At 41.7% G+C, this 15,152-nt stretch overlaps 1 protein-coding gene across 1 annotated transcript in view; it reads left to right on the top strand.

Moving 5' to 3' along the window:
- Positions 1–15,152, top strand: part of galnt14 (UDP-N-acetyl-alpha-D-galactosamine:polypeptide N-acetylgalactosaminyltransferase 14 (GalNAc-T14)) — a 133,765-nt gene that overhangs the window by 86,064 nt on the left and 32,549 nt on the right. The window contains exons 4-5 of the mRNA XM_063901417.1: positions 9,494–9,561; positions 12,599–12,664. Coding sequence (XP_063757487.1) covers positions 9,494–9,561; positions 12,599–12,664 — 134 coding nt within the window. The remainder of the gene's footprint in view (positions 1–9,493; positions 9,562–12,598; positions 12,665–15,152) is intronic.

Genomic DNA, 15,152 nt, shown 5'->3' with positions numbered 1-15,152 from the left:
TTGGCTCTGACTGTGTGTGTGTGTGTGTGTGTGTGTGTGTGTGTGTGTGTGTGTGTGTGTGTGTGTGTGTGTGTGTGTGTGTGTGTGTGTGTGTGTGTGTGTGTGTGTGTGTGTGTGTGTGTGTGTGTGTGTGAGAGACTTGGAGCTGGGAGAAGTTTATTTGGCTTTTATTTTCAGTTTCTGGATTTACAGGATCCTCTTGAGCTTCTTGTTTTTGTATCACACACACTTGCAAGATGCTACATATCATGTATTTAAAATATAACTATGGCAGCAATAATTACTTCAGATGTTGATGTTAGGATTTAATGCGGGGTTATTTCCCTAAATACAGATTGATATAACTAAAGAGTAAACCAAAGACAGAATTTTGATTTGCAGCTCCGTACCGCCTGCAGCTCTACATGTGAAATGTTCTGTTAGACAATAAAAGAGGTCCACCATGTTTGTAAAAAACGGAAGAGCTTTAGGTCCACATGTGGCATTGTTTTCTCAACTCTGACAGTGGAATATTTGTGGGCAAAAAATATTTTTCTCTCACTGCTCTTCCGTGCATACCTGACCATGTTTGCACGTTTGATTTGAATTGAATATGGCGTCCCTTTCCTGCCCAATAAAGTTGTGCAAAGGGCATATGCCAACAAAGTCAAACCTGCAAAAGACACGTGTTGCATAGGATTGCAACATTAACGTTGTCCCATAAACAGTTTTACAAAGCCGAAAGGAGCTCACTTCACATTTACAGAGTCGGTGAATCACTCCCAACATAAAGAAGATGACCAGATGAACAGGGACTGGTTACGTAATGGTTCATGATAAAATAAGTGTGAAGCAACTGGTCTGTTTTGTGGAGTTTTGAAATGTTCAAAACCGACCCTGTTTTTAGAGAGTGGCAGTGAATCATCTCCCATCTTTTCAAAGTGTCTCTCCCACTTGAGAAATCCTCAGAGAGGTCAGAGGTCAGAGTTTGAGTCGACTGCATCTGGAAGTGTTCGAGTCCCTCTTAAAGACGTCCTATGGACCGTCCCGTGGTTCTGCAGGTTGTGGTCCATTACCTTCAAATTGTATGTAATTTACGTCACTGCTGAGCCAAAGCATCATCAATTTCTAGATTGATTTTCCACCTTAAAGCCAGCCCCTGCTTTCTGCTTATTTCAGTACCTCATAAAATAGGATTTATAGACCATTTGCATCCACACAATGTTATAAAAACCCACTACAGGAAAGAGAAAACCCCCAAAAGCCTAGTAGAGCATCTTTTAAAACAGAGTCCTGCACCTGTATTTTATTTTATTATAATCTATTTACAAAGTTACAGACTTCTTTGCAGCTCACTGTCACACAAGCCTCTTGAAAGTCAGAGGTTCCTGCAAGAAATGAAAGCAGATGTTTAAAAAAGATAGAGAAGTTCTTCAGAAATGACTGGAAGACATACTGTATGCTTCAACGAGTTACCACTAGTGTTCAACAAACTGTGTGAAACTCAGATAAGGGAAATACTGAGCAGATAGCTGAACCTCTAACATCAAATGCTTTTGAAATCCACTCGTCATTGGATAGACGAAAAGTTTACAGAAGATATGAAGTGGGTTTTTTTTCGAGAGGCTTTGAAAGATCTTTGGTCAAAGACAGCAAAAAAAAAACAACTGCAATCTAATTTCAAGCGTCAGTTTTCCATGCAGTAAAATCCCAACCTTGAATAGCATGATTATTATCTGCTCTGCTCCGGGGACTGTGCAAACACTGAATGGCCTACAGTCGCATAACGAAAAGGGAGTCTTTGCACGGCGCGATATGCACACCGAAACGAACAAGTTTGATTTCTGAGACAATGGTGGACACGTTGAATGCTTTTTCTAAGAGATCAAAGACGGGGAGCCGGCGCCTTGTCGATATTTAATCAAGCTCTGATCCCAAAATTGATCTCATCTTCTCCGCCTCCGGGCTGGAGATAAGCAAACCGCCGAGGGAGAGTTAGACGGGCAGCTCTTCACCACGTATTTGGTTTTAATAGGGTTTGTTTGTTCTGTTATGTGGCGGTGTGATTGTGCATGTAAAGCAGCCTCCTGAGCTGCAGAGGTTCCTTCATTCTGGAGTAGAGCATGATCGAGGGGGGGTGGGGTGAAGAGACTCGATCAGCACCAGCTCAGCACTTTGTGATTCAGTGGTTCTAAAAACGCACAGTAAAGACTCGGGATCACTCCAGCTGATCACTCAGGATTTATAAGCAGGAGGTCATTAGGGAGATTTATAGTCGGTGCTTCCTCCTGCAAGTTTCTCAGTTTTATATTTAGCACTTCTCTGCTCCTCTTAATCCCCTTTAACCTCTTATATATTTATTATTGTACACACCGCTTGTGCAAACATATTTTACATCTATCAATAATGATTCTCTAAAGGTTGTGGGCAATAGGTGCACTTCCTAAAAACATGTGTTTGCCTCCAAAGATTTCAATTTCAGCTGAAAAAAATCTGACAGTGTTTACAGGCTGCTGAATCTGGGCGATAAACAAGATGCCTCCATGAAAAGTCTATTTTTGTAAACACGGAAGAGGTTTAGGCCCACATGTGATTTTGACTAAATGGGAATATTTTTGGGAATTCTGAGGAAAAGAAATCTGAATTCGGTGAAAAATAAAAATTTGGAAGAAAAGTCAGAGTTTTTTCTCAAAACTGAAGAAAGATTATTCACTTTTTGGCCGGATCAACAAAAACCAACAAACCCTAATGCTCTTCCAAGTATGCCACAAGTATTTTCTCATTTTTCAAAATCTGCCAATTTCATGTGAATATTTGGAGTAAATTTCCACTCATGCACTGACGTGTTTGCATGCAAATACAGAGCAAACCGGTTTAGACAGTGGTGTGATTTAATGTGTAAGTGTGATGTAGAAACAAAACTGCAATCTTTCAGGATATTCTGTCAACACATATTGTAAGAACTTAGACTTTATAATTCGATTCCATTGAAACAACGATAAATGTTTTACTGATTTACCAATGATCAGATATCTTACTCTATCATCCCATGATTGTTTGCGGTATTACATCTTCACCGATAAGCTCATACAGTAAACAAACATCCTCAGACAGTAATTAGAGAACACCGATATAGATCTTTGTATGTTAGCAGACGGTATTTAACGTGGACAAACTAACCACACGACCCCAGACTGGGACGGGTAAGCGTAGATGTAGAGCGCTGTAGATCAGCCAGTGATGAGACAGTGTTTAATGGCTGCAGATTTATAGCATGATGCATCACTGCTGCTTAGACAGAACAGCACGTATCGAGCGGCTGAATCAGGACTTCTTTCCAAGAACGGTTTCTGTAGATCTGCTGGGGAAGGCTTTCTGTCAGAGCAGGGGAGATTTACCATGCAATGAAAAGGCAGCTGTGTAGAATACAAAAAAAGAGCTAAATATGTGGATTTTAATGGATAAATGTGAGTGCAGCGTATAAAATGACTTGATTAGCCTAAGAGTTCAAATTAAATAGGGAGTTTTTTATCCCAAAAAGTGGACGTTTGCTGGGAAATTCCCACATTTCTGTCAGAGGTCTTGATAGAGAAATTGGTCAGACAAAAGATGGCGGGATGTGGATGAATGGAAAGAGCAGTGGACGCAGAGATGGAGAGAAAAGAGTGATGAATTACTCCAGCAAGGTGGAAGATGGAAGAATGGGCCGTCAGCTAACCAATCAGCCAGAGACAGAGAGAGAGTGTGGGGGAGAGAGGGGAGCTACAAACAGAGAAATATGGAAAGGGAGAAAGCTTTTAGAGAGGACGGAAAATAAATAAAATTGCGCCTCGAAGCGAAATCTAATACCGCATGAAACTAATTTGACTCCTCACCTGTAGAGAATGGAGTTAGCGGGAAAGCGACTCTGCAGCTGATTTACAGCGAGAGTAAAACAAGATACCACATGAGGGAGAGCTGCAATGTGTTTTTACGGGAACCAACGGAGCACAAGATATCTGGCTGAAAGCATCACTTCTCAGGTGTAAATAAATCCTTAAATCCTGGGCAGCAGAGTGGCAAGACCATCTGAAATCTGAAATGGAGGTTTTTGTGGAAGCAAACACATCTGCCGCCGCCTTCGTGCCAATGCAAAAAACAAGGGTGGAATAAATGGCTTTACAACTGGAGCTAGAAAAGTTGTATTTGTTTTCAGATTTGTCTTTATTTGCAGTTTGCAGTCATTAGTATACAAATATCCCAGGTACTGTAGATGTTATGTAGAAAAGCACATCTGATGCTGGTAAGAATCAGATGCATCCACTATAATTCAGAGGTACATTTAACTCCACTATATTTATTTAATCCCTTTAGTTGCTAGGCAGATCTGGAATAATGATGGTAAATATAATCTCCCTTAAATCAGACTGTAGTTCACCTGCAGTAAATCCAGCAGCTACCCTGCAGTATACAAAGCCATTCAAACTAGCTGCACCTTTACCAGCTCTGAGAACACTTTAATGATCAATCATTATAAAACATATCAGAGATATTATTCTGAAATGGACCAATCAGACAATGACTACTTTTACTGTCGCTACTTTAAGTACATTTAGAGGAGAGTACTTTCTACTTTCACTGGAGGAACATTTAGAATACTTTTACTGTGACAGAGTATTCCTACACTCTGGAACTTCTACTTTACTCAAGTACAAGACCTGAGTACTTCTACTTTACTCAAGTACAAGACCTGAGTACTTCTACTTTACTCAAGTACAAGACCAGAGTACTTCTACTTTACTCAAAAACAAGATCTGAGTACTTCTACTTTACTCAGGTACAAGACCTGAGTACTTCTACTTTACTCAAGTACAAGATCTGAGTACTTCTACTTTACTCAAGTACAAGATCTGAGTACTTCTACTTTACTCAAGTACAAGACCTGAGTACTTCTACTTTACTCAAGTACAAGACCTGAGTACTTCTACTTTACTCAAGTACAAGACCTGAGTACTTCTACTTTACTCAAGTACAAGATCTGAGTACTTCTACTTTACTCAAGTACAAGACCTGAGTACTTCTACTTTACTCAAGTACAAGATCTGAGTACTTCTACTTTTACTCAAGTACAAGATCTGAGTACTTCTACTTTACTCAAGTACAAGATCTGAGTACTTCTACTTTACTCAAGTACAAGAACTGAGTACTTCTACTTTACTCAAGTACAAGAACTGAGTACTTCTACTTTAACTGAAGTACAAGTTTTAGAAATAAAGCAGGTAGTTGAATAAGTGAAGTTCCCTTACATCGTCCCTCAGTATTTGTTTACCTCTCTCCCCTGCTCTCTCATAATCTACAGACACTTTGCTATAAAACAACAATCATTCTTTTTTAAATCACATGAAGGAAAGTGTTTCTGACTTTAATATCGGCCTCTCGTTCGGATGTCTGCAAATCATAAAACGTGCCGCTCGAGTTCGGTGCACAGCTGTTGTATTTAGCCAGCCTAATGCTATCGTTAGTGAGCTAATTGGCCATTCATCCATCTGTCCATTCTCTAAACTGCCCACACTGTTTGCCGTTGTGTAGGGTTGGATGCTGTCCCAGCATGCACTTGGCAAGAGGCGGTGTGCGCGATGGACAGGTCGCCAGCATTGCCAATGACAAGAGGCAGAATCAATCAGATATATCAGTCTTTAATTAAACAGGAGGTAGTTCTCTAGGCCGTTTGATGGAAACAGCCCTTTGAAGACATCAGACTGTCCCTTGAATGAGTGGCGTACCTTCCTTTGTTACTAAGCCCAGTTCTCCTTGGCCTTACCCTAACCGTACCTACCATCAGTTTGATTGACAGGTTGTTCATCCTATCCCCTGATAGGACCTGCTCTCTTCCAAAACAGTTCCCAATGACGGCTTCTCGGAAAACAAACCATCAGGTTGTTTTTCACATAACCTCTGTTGTTGTTGTTCTGCTTTTTGAAGGACTGTGCCGCATGTTTGGCATCAGCTATAATCCCGCTTTTATCCAAATGTCGCCACTCTACTTTAAGCACACACTGGGCATGTGTGGCTCCTGTGGGAGTTGAACCCGTCACCCCTGGCAGGCGTAAAAGCGGCACCCATTTAGCAGCACCCCGGTCACTGAGTGGGGGTTGAATTCCCACCGGCATGCTCTCTGGATGAAAGCGCTCTCCAAATAGCAGCTGTAGGTAATGAACATTTCCTAAAATGGATATATGAGTGTTGGAAATGAGCGACGCAGACACAGAGCTGCTATTCTGTGGCATCCGACTGCGCTATTGTCAGCGGTGATAATATTTTCTGTGAGCTGCAGATAGCTTCTCCCTCAGCACGCCTGAGGGGAGGTTAAGCCTCATAGCTAGTGGCCTGTGAACCAGAGAATGGGAGCTCCTGTGTGTGTGTGTGTGTGTGTGTGTGTGTGTGTGTGTGTGTGTGTGTGTGTGTGTGTGTGTGTGTGTGTGTGTGTGTGTGTGTGTGTGTGTGTGTGTGTGTGTGTGTGTGTGTGTGTGTGTGTGTGTGTGTGTGTGTGTACGTGTGTAAGAGGCGGGAAGGTGGTGAAAGGGAGGAGAGGAGGTGGATAAAGAAAGAAAAAGGATTGTGTCCGTTCATCCATGTCTGTCTGCCTCACTGTAACACAGACACAGACAGACAGACAGACACACACACACACACACACACACACACACACACACACACACACACACACACACACACACACACACACACACACACACACACACACACACACACACACACACACACACACACAGGAGCTCCCATTCTCTGGTTCACAGGCAGACAGACAGACAGACAGACAGACAGACAGACAGAAGTTATTCTACATGCACCAGGTTTTTTAATTCTGCAGGTGAGTGCTGTTTCCTCTTCTACCCGTGCCCTCCCTTTCCTCTCAACACTTGCCCTTTAAATACATTCCTGTGCATCTAATCACCGCCACTACGAGTCCAGAACAGCACTGCCCCATAGAGCTACACACCATAACACGACATGCCAACAACAGGCACAGTGAGCGGTGAGCTGAGGTTCCTCTGAGTGTCATTACGGGGGTATTAAAGTCATTTCAGTAGAAGATAACATAAGGTGAAGGGACATCATTAACGTCATCATGATGTGTTTGAATATAGTCTGGAAAGTGAACTCTTAGGTGAGAAATTTGAACAAAAAGGAGATGTTTTCACCGAAGTCTAATCCGATAATAGAGAGGGATCTGTTTAAAAGCCACGGAAAAATCAGTATGCAAACTATTTTGAGGTCAAACATGTCTATTGTTTACTGGTGTGATTTTACTCTGATTGACCACTAAATATCTCGTACCATGACGTCTTTACACTTGGGTATCAAAGTGTTATGTTTTATGATTCTTAAGAACACTTTCAACCTTGAATCGATCTTTTAAATGCACAGATTTGTGGTAGACTTTGGTCCATTTTGCATTGTGCTGAAACCCTCGACCGCTATATAGCATTTTTGTAATCTATCTTCAGCCGGTTGACCCTTTCAGTCTGACGTCAGAACAGAAACCATGGCAGGAAGTAGTGTCAGGGTACAGAAGGAGACCTTTTTACCTCGTGTTTGTTCCATACTCTATGGTGGTGTGCACTTCAATGCTTAAAAATAATAAGACATACATTATATCCGTGATGCTTCTGGATGTCCTGCAGATAGCATCAGAGGAACGTGATTTAATGACATGAACACACTGTTGTCTTTCCTCTTGATCACCTCACCTCCATCTTTATCCGTCCCTTCCTCTTGGTCCCGCCCTTCTTTTTTTTATTTGCTCGCTCTTCTATACCTCGCATCAATCAGCAGAGAAAGAGAGGGGGGTTCAATCAGGGTTATTTGTCTCCCTTACCAGCCTCTCTCCTCCTTTCTTTTATCCCCCACTATTTCATCTTGCTCCACCTCCTCCCCCCTCCCACCCACCCAGCATCCATCACCCTCCTGATGGGGTCCGGTGCCTCAGAGACTCATAGTCTCTCTGCACACACCCTCCTCCTACATTATCAGCTCCATCTCCCTCCATCGTTCCTCATACACACTTCCCTCTCTCGCTTTGTCTCAATCCCTTCCATTCATGCTTCCTTTCCTCCTTACCTTACCTGTTTCTTACCTGAAGTGCCCTTTTGTGCTTTGATCCCTTGTACCTTTGTTTATGTATTCTCTTTGTTTTATTTTTTACGAGTTATTGAACACAGTTCTCTTTTCTGCCTTTCCACATTTTCCACCTCCGTGTTTCCTTTCTTCTTCTTCTACTACTCCTTCCCTTTCCTACTCCATCTTGAGTCCTTCTTAAAGACGTTTGATCCTGCTGATGTTCAGGTGTATATCAGTATGTAGCGTCTCTACTTTAAAGAGTCCTGTCCTGCTGATGTTCAGGTGTATATCAGTATGTAGAGTCTCTACTTTAAAGAGTCCTCTCCTGCTGATGTTCAGGTGTATATCAGTATGTAGTCTCTACTTTAAAGAGTCCTCTCCTGCTGATGTTCAGGTGTATATCAGTATGTAGAGTCTCTACTTTAAAGAGTCCTCTCCTGTTGATGTTCAGGTGTATATCAGTATGTAGAGTCTCTACTTTAAAGAGTCCTCTCCTGCTGATGTTCAGGTGTATATCAGTATGTAGAGTCTCTACTTTAAAGAGTCCTCTCCTGTTGATGTTCAGGTGTATATCAGTATGTAGCGTCTCTACTTTAAAGAGTCCTCTCCTGCTGATGTTCAGGTGTATATCAGTATGTAGTGTCTCTACTTTAAAGAGTCCTCTCCTGCTGATGTTCAGGTGTATATCAGTATGTAGAGTCTCTACTTTAAAGAGTCCTCTCCTGCTGATGTTCAGGTGTATATCAGTATGTAGTGTCTCTACTTTAAAGAGTCCTCTCCTGCTGATGTTCAGGTGTATATCAGTATGTAGTGTCTCTACTTTAAAGAGTCCTCTCCTGCTTTCGTAATATGTCCCTATTTCTTACAACACTACTTCCGATCATTAATTTCTCCCATTTTTCTTATCCCTTCCTCCTCCTCCCTTACCTTCCTTCCTTCCTTCCTTCCTTTCTCGGCCTCACCCCCGAGGGGTATGTCTCACACAGATGTTATTGAAAAGTGAAAAATAATGAAATTATACACAGCGGAACAGCACGAACAAAACACGTTTGCGTATTTTCCTCCAGTAAAAGTTATGAATTTTTTATGTTCCAATCTTGGTCTTTAATGAAATAGTTTCTTAGAGGCGACACGTCATACATTCTCATAGCTGGAATTTGGGCTGACATTTTCAATATGTTTTTTCTCATGCGGACGTGCAGTGCATACATAATGAAATCATAGGACACCTGTGTGTGTGTGTGTGTGTGTGTGTGTGTGTGTGTGTGTGTGTGTGTGTGTGTGTGTGTGTGTGTGTGTGTGTGTGTGTGTGGTTGCCTTACTTTCTGAATATATAACTGTACACTTAATACTTAAAGCCTAAGAGAATAATATTTGTTCTTTTGTCTCTTGACAGCGTGTTGAACAGGACCCCAGTTCATCTCATCCACGAGATAATTCTGGTGGACGACTTCAGTGAAGACGGTGAGCTGCAGCCAGCCACACACACACACACACACACACACACACACACACACACACACACACACACACACACACACACACACACACACACACACACACACATTCCAGGTCTCTTCCAGGTCAGAGATAACGGAGATGAGACGGGTCAGAGAGAAGAATGTGTTCACAGCAGCTGGGTCCACAGCGTTCAGGATTACAATGGATATGAAAAGAGATTCTGGGTCAGAGAGGAGACGCAGCCTGCAGCTGTGTCCTCTCACGACTCAAAGTCCAGGTGAAAAGGACCAAGAACACCGGGGAAAAAAACGTAAAGATTGAACCAAACACATTGAGACCGGCATTGTGGATATAGAGCTATGCTTGTTATTCGTATTGCCAACAAGTCCTGTTAGAAGAGCAAACATTAGGCCTGACAAACACATTTACTGTATTACGTTTCTACTTAGAGGCCCTTATATGCTGTAATGGGTTACTCCCTTTCCTGTAGTGTGTTATATATGTTTGAAACACCTCCACTTGGACTTCCGGAACAAAACATCACTATGGAACACTCTAACACGCTAAGGGGCGGGACATCTCCAAGCTGTTGACACAATCACAACAGAGCCGGCCAGCTACAGTGAGTGAGTGAGTGAGTGAGTGAGTGAGTGAGTGAGTGAGTGAGTGAGTGAGTGAGTGAGTGAGTGAGTGAGTGAGTGGAGTGTGAGTGAGTGAGTGAGTGAGTGAGTGAGTGAGTGAGTGAGTGAGTGAGTGAGTGAGTGAGTGAGTGAGTGAGTGAGTGAGTGAGTGAGTGAGAGAGTAGTGAGTGAGTAGTGAGTGTGTGAGTGAGTGAGTGAGATGGTGAGTGAGTGAGTGAGTGAGTAGGAGTGAGTGAGTGAGTGAGTGAGTGAGTGAGTGAGTGAGTGAGTGAGTGAGTGAGTGAGTGAGTGAGTGAGTGAGTGAGTGAGTGAGTGAGTGAGTGAGACAGATGGTTAGTTAGATATGAAGTTGTTTCTTTTGGCCCTTTGAAGAAAAAGTGACTCCTATATTTATTTTTTACAAGTTCCAGAGTATATCTCAGTTAACTGCTGTTGCTGTTTTATAGTACATTTATGTAAAGTACTTTGTAATCAAGAGGCTGCGGTGCCCCCCCCCCCCCCCCGTGTAGCAGATGAAACACAGAGACGTGCACGTGAACCAGAAACAAACTGAACCCTCCATCGCAGCCGAGACAGAAAACATCAGCACCAATTATTCCAGTCAGAGAAACCCAACTCTGCAGAATATGTGCTTCCTGCTGACGATTCTCCACAGTCTCTCCAACATCCCATCCTCAGAAACACCTGCAGTCGACCTGACAGCCAATCAGGACAGATGGTGCCACACAAACGTTACAAATCTTCATGAAGAGGGTTCAATATTTCCGGATTTAGACTATGAAGGAATCATCAACACAGATGCAGCAGGAGGAGGCAATCAGTATTATGGAGAGTAAATCATGCAAGTAAACAACCAAAAATAGAACATGTATATGCACATGTCCCGGTGTTATAAAACTGAGCGACACACAGAAGGAAAAACTGTTGAAGAACTCCACTTCCTCCCACACAGAAATGTGTCATTTAACAACATTTATATCCTCCCTTTGGCCACAATCCTAATGTCTTGGAGGGGATTATTTTGGGATATTTGACCCAGCATGAATCCCTTTTCCCCACTTATACTCTGCTGCATGATGGAAGAGTCTTAACGATAAAGACAGCTGATCACTATTAGTAATGTTATTGCTTTAAAGGGGATGTTGAGATTCATACTAGTGTTTCCCAACCTGCCAAACTCCCATCATGTTTTGAGATGTGTTCATTGAAACTAACTTCAAACTGTAGACTCATATAGAAATATGAAGTGGACGTAGACAGCGTGACAACCCCCACTGGTTTGTGGAATTGGAGTTGGACATTTTGGCCGTCTTTGTCTTGATTTTAGCCACCGTAAGTGACATGAGGGATGGAGAAAATATATATTATTTAAATCTACCAACAACAAACATGAAACACAATGTGGAGTTTAAAAAGAATGGCCTACACCAAATAAGACAACCAATAGTAGACAACCTAGCTATCACAAGGTAGCCCCGCCCTGATTTATGGTCAATTTGACCCTAAATGTGACCTAAATTTAATAAATGAATATGATCCTGTTCTGGAGAAGGCTTTAAACTAGAGACTGAGACCATCAAAGCATTCGGACAATGTTGAGAAAGATCATAAATCAGGTAACAAACAGGCTAGTAGACCTCTATACAATTAGACCGTTCAGTATGGGTGATGCAGGTTTGATTAGTTTCTGCATGGACTTCAAACTGATTTTATTTTATGAACACAGACAAATATGAATATAGACAAACAAGAACATAAAAACTATATTTTTGAAGGGAACTTTTTCTATCTGGGTATTTACTGTCTCACAGTTTCTCACATTTTCAGTGTTGAGGGGAGCGTACAGGCGGCCATTTTGGGTCAAAAGGTCTCTAATGGACGTTTTCCAGTCATTTCTGGGCCAGTAAACTTTGACACTGTGTGACAGAAGCTAAAACTGTGCTTTTCACATCACAAAAGTAGAGGGAGTAGTAGCACTTTTAAAAACATGGAGGAATTCAATGTTTACTGGTGTAAGAACAGGCAATGGTTCAAAAGCTATCGTTGTTCCAAAACATATTAAATATGAGTTTCAGTTCTGTTAAATAATTACAAATATGCCCCTTTTTTATTGATTCTCATCCTTTTTGACACTTTTTTGGCAGTTTTACAAACATATATCACTCCAGACAGTTATAATAATGTAAAAAATACATGTTAATTTAACTCTGCGCGTCAGCGGGGAGCACACAGGCTTTTGAACAACAGAACACATGTCTGAGTTGTCAAACTGAAGGCTTTGACTTTCCATGCTAATTTCCCTCCAGAGTAACACACAGTTTACTGGATTCAAATCTAATATATTAGAGTTATTATGCCGGTCCTTTGAATAATAGTGTCTTTGTGTGTTTGTTTTTCAGAAAATGACTGCCAGCTTCTCACCAAACTGCCCAAAGTCAAATGTTTTCGCAACAACAAGAGAGAAGGTAACGCAGCGAGTGTGTGTGTGTGTGTGTGTGTGTGTGTGTGTGTGTGTGTGTGTGTGTGTGTGTGTGTGTGTGTGTGTGTGTGTGTGTGTGTGTGTGTGTGTGTGTGTGTGTGTGTGTGTGTGTGTGTGTGTGTGTGTGTGTGTGTGTGTGTGTGTGTGTGTGTGTGTTTATATATCTGTGAATATATATTAGCATTTGCTTATAATGAGCATGTTTTCTCATCAACAATGCTTTTGTTTACGTGTGTTTCTGCATATATTTGTGAGCATTTTTGAATGTATTATTTTTTATATATATTCCAAATGTGTTTTTGTTTACATGTCTGCATAAGAATACAAATTTAAATTAGCATTTCTACTATGCCTGTACGCCTATATATTTGCATGTTTAATTATCCACACTGCTTTTGTTTACATGTGGTTTCTGCATACATTTGCCAGCAGTAAGCTGTGTGTGTGTGTGTATGTGTGTGTGTGTGTGTGTGTGTGTGTGTGTGTGTGTGTGTGTGTGTGTGTGTGTGTGTGTGTGTGTGTGTGTGTGTGTGTGTGTGTGTGTGTGTGTGTGCGTGTGTGTGTGTGGAATAAATTGGCTTTTACCTCCCTGTGCCTGAACATTTCCATATGTAAACACACCCTCTCACACACACAGAGGGAGACGGGGAGTGAATGGAATGGATTCACTCATCTCCGGCTACACACGGACTGAAATTACCTGAAGTGAATTGCAGTGACAGGAGCTGCTGCTGAAATACAGAGAGAGATGCAAGCTGTCATATACAGAAATGTTTCTGAAGGGAAAGACGTCTCCTCCCGTGAGCGGAAACCAAATTGACCCCCCGTCCAAAAAAAAAAGCGAGATGACAACCTCAAATGTCCTTTTTTCCCTAAAAAGAAAAAAGGCAGAAAAGCTGCGTGAAATTCCTCAATGACAACCAGGGTGAGAGTTAATGCCTCCATCACACTAAATATGGATGTTCCCTATTTTAGTTTTTAATACACTCGTGTGTCACGCTTATCATTTCTTCATATAATCCGTTTGGAGCCGCCGCAACGCTCTTAAATATAGGATACAAATTAGTGCAATACACAAATTAACATGACAGCCTGACAGAGAGACGGGGTCGGGAGCATTTTGGGAAGTAAACGTGTGTCAAGGGGGCAAACAAACGTCCCTGTTTGTGGATTTCAGATGATTCTGGAGGTAGGGAAGTTTCAGTTCTATATCAAATACGCAGGGAGATGTTTTTAGTCCATTAACCTCCTATAACCCAATGTTCCACTGCGGGACATTATAACTACACTGCCATGAAAAGTTAATAAAAAGTAGAGGAGACGACTGAGAGAGGACTTTTTGGTCATTAGAGTCATCTTTTAATAAGGGTGTCCTGCACTAAAAATAATCCAAGTGCAATGACTTGAAGACGGTAAGAAGAGACCATTTAAGACCTTCTTCTTTGAGAGGATCTTCTCTAAAAGCCCAGTTGTTACCATCACTGCATCCTGACATAAAGGCATAAGCGAAACTGTGTTCATCCATTTGTGTTTGTTACGTATTTGTTGGAAGTCACTTAATGACTTTCATTTAAAAACGAATTATTTATTGACTTTTTCCAAACATAAAACACTTCAAAGAAAAGAAAAGACAGGTAAAAACTAAAGTAATCCGATAGAAATATAAAAACTAAGTGTATTTGTCATAGTCCCTCTTTCTTTAATAGTCCCTAAAATAGGTTTTATAAACTCCAAAACAAATTCCTTGCAAATAACCTGATACTTATTTTGAAAACCTGGGAGTTTCTGTTTACCCTTTGTGATTGGTCAACCAAGTAGAGATGTCCCGCCCCTTAGCCAAATCACATTCAATGTGTTGGAGCGCTTGCCAATAGAAGCGTGAGTGTTACATAGGAGTCCAATAGAGGCGTTTCAGGCAGGGGAGGGGGAAGTTAACAGGGATTTTAGCCTCTGCAGACCATTTACATGCACTAAAACCTATATTACACACGACAGGCCTTTTTATCAGAGAGAAATACACTTTTTCAAAACACGAGACGGATAAAGACCCACTGTAGATTCAAGATTGAGGCAGCACCTGGTTATCGTGTTTATTTTATGACTTCATGGTCCTTTTTCCTGCGTGTGTGACATGAACATAAAAGGAAAATCCACTGGTACCTTTAAAAGCTTTCCTTTCAGAAGTATCTACAGTACATGCATCATCTGTACAATGTGTGACTGCTGTAATTACAGGAGCCATTCACCATATACCTCACCCAGCAGTCCTTTAAATCCCCCTTTTAAAGCCATTTCAACTTTGCCTTTCCGAGTTCAGAGATTGCCATTGTGAGTGTGAACACCTACTCTTACCCCTTCACGCTCACCCTTTCATTGGGGCGTCATGTTTCCTGGATGGTGGAGATTAGCGCCTCGCTCTGAACCGGCACCATGATCTGCTGCTGAAAGACATCTGCAGACGTTGCTGTTGCTGT

The sequence above is a fragment of the Eleginops maclovinus genome, chromosome 15 (assembly GCF_036324505.1).
Source record: "Eleginops maclovinus isolate JMC-PN-2008 ecotype Puerto Natales chromosome 15, JC_Emac_rtc_rv5, whole genome shotgun sequence".
In the NCBI taxonomy this organism is placed as follows: Eukaryota; Metazoa; Chordata; class Actinopteri; order Perciformes; family Eleginopidae; genus Eleginops; species Eleginops maclovinus.
This window is presented reverse-complemented; position numbering and strand designations above follow the sequence as displayed.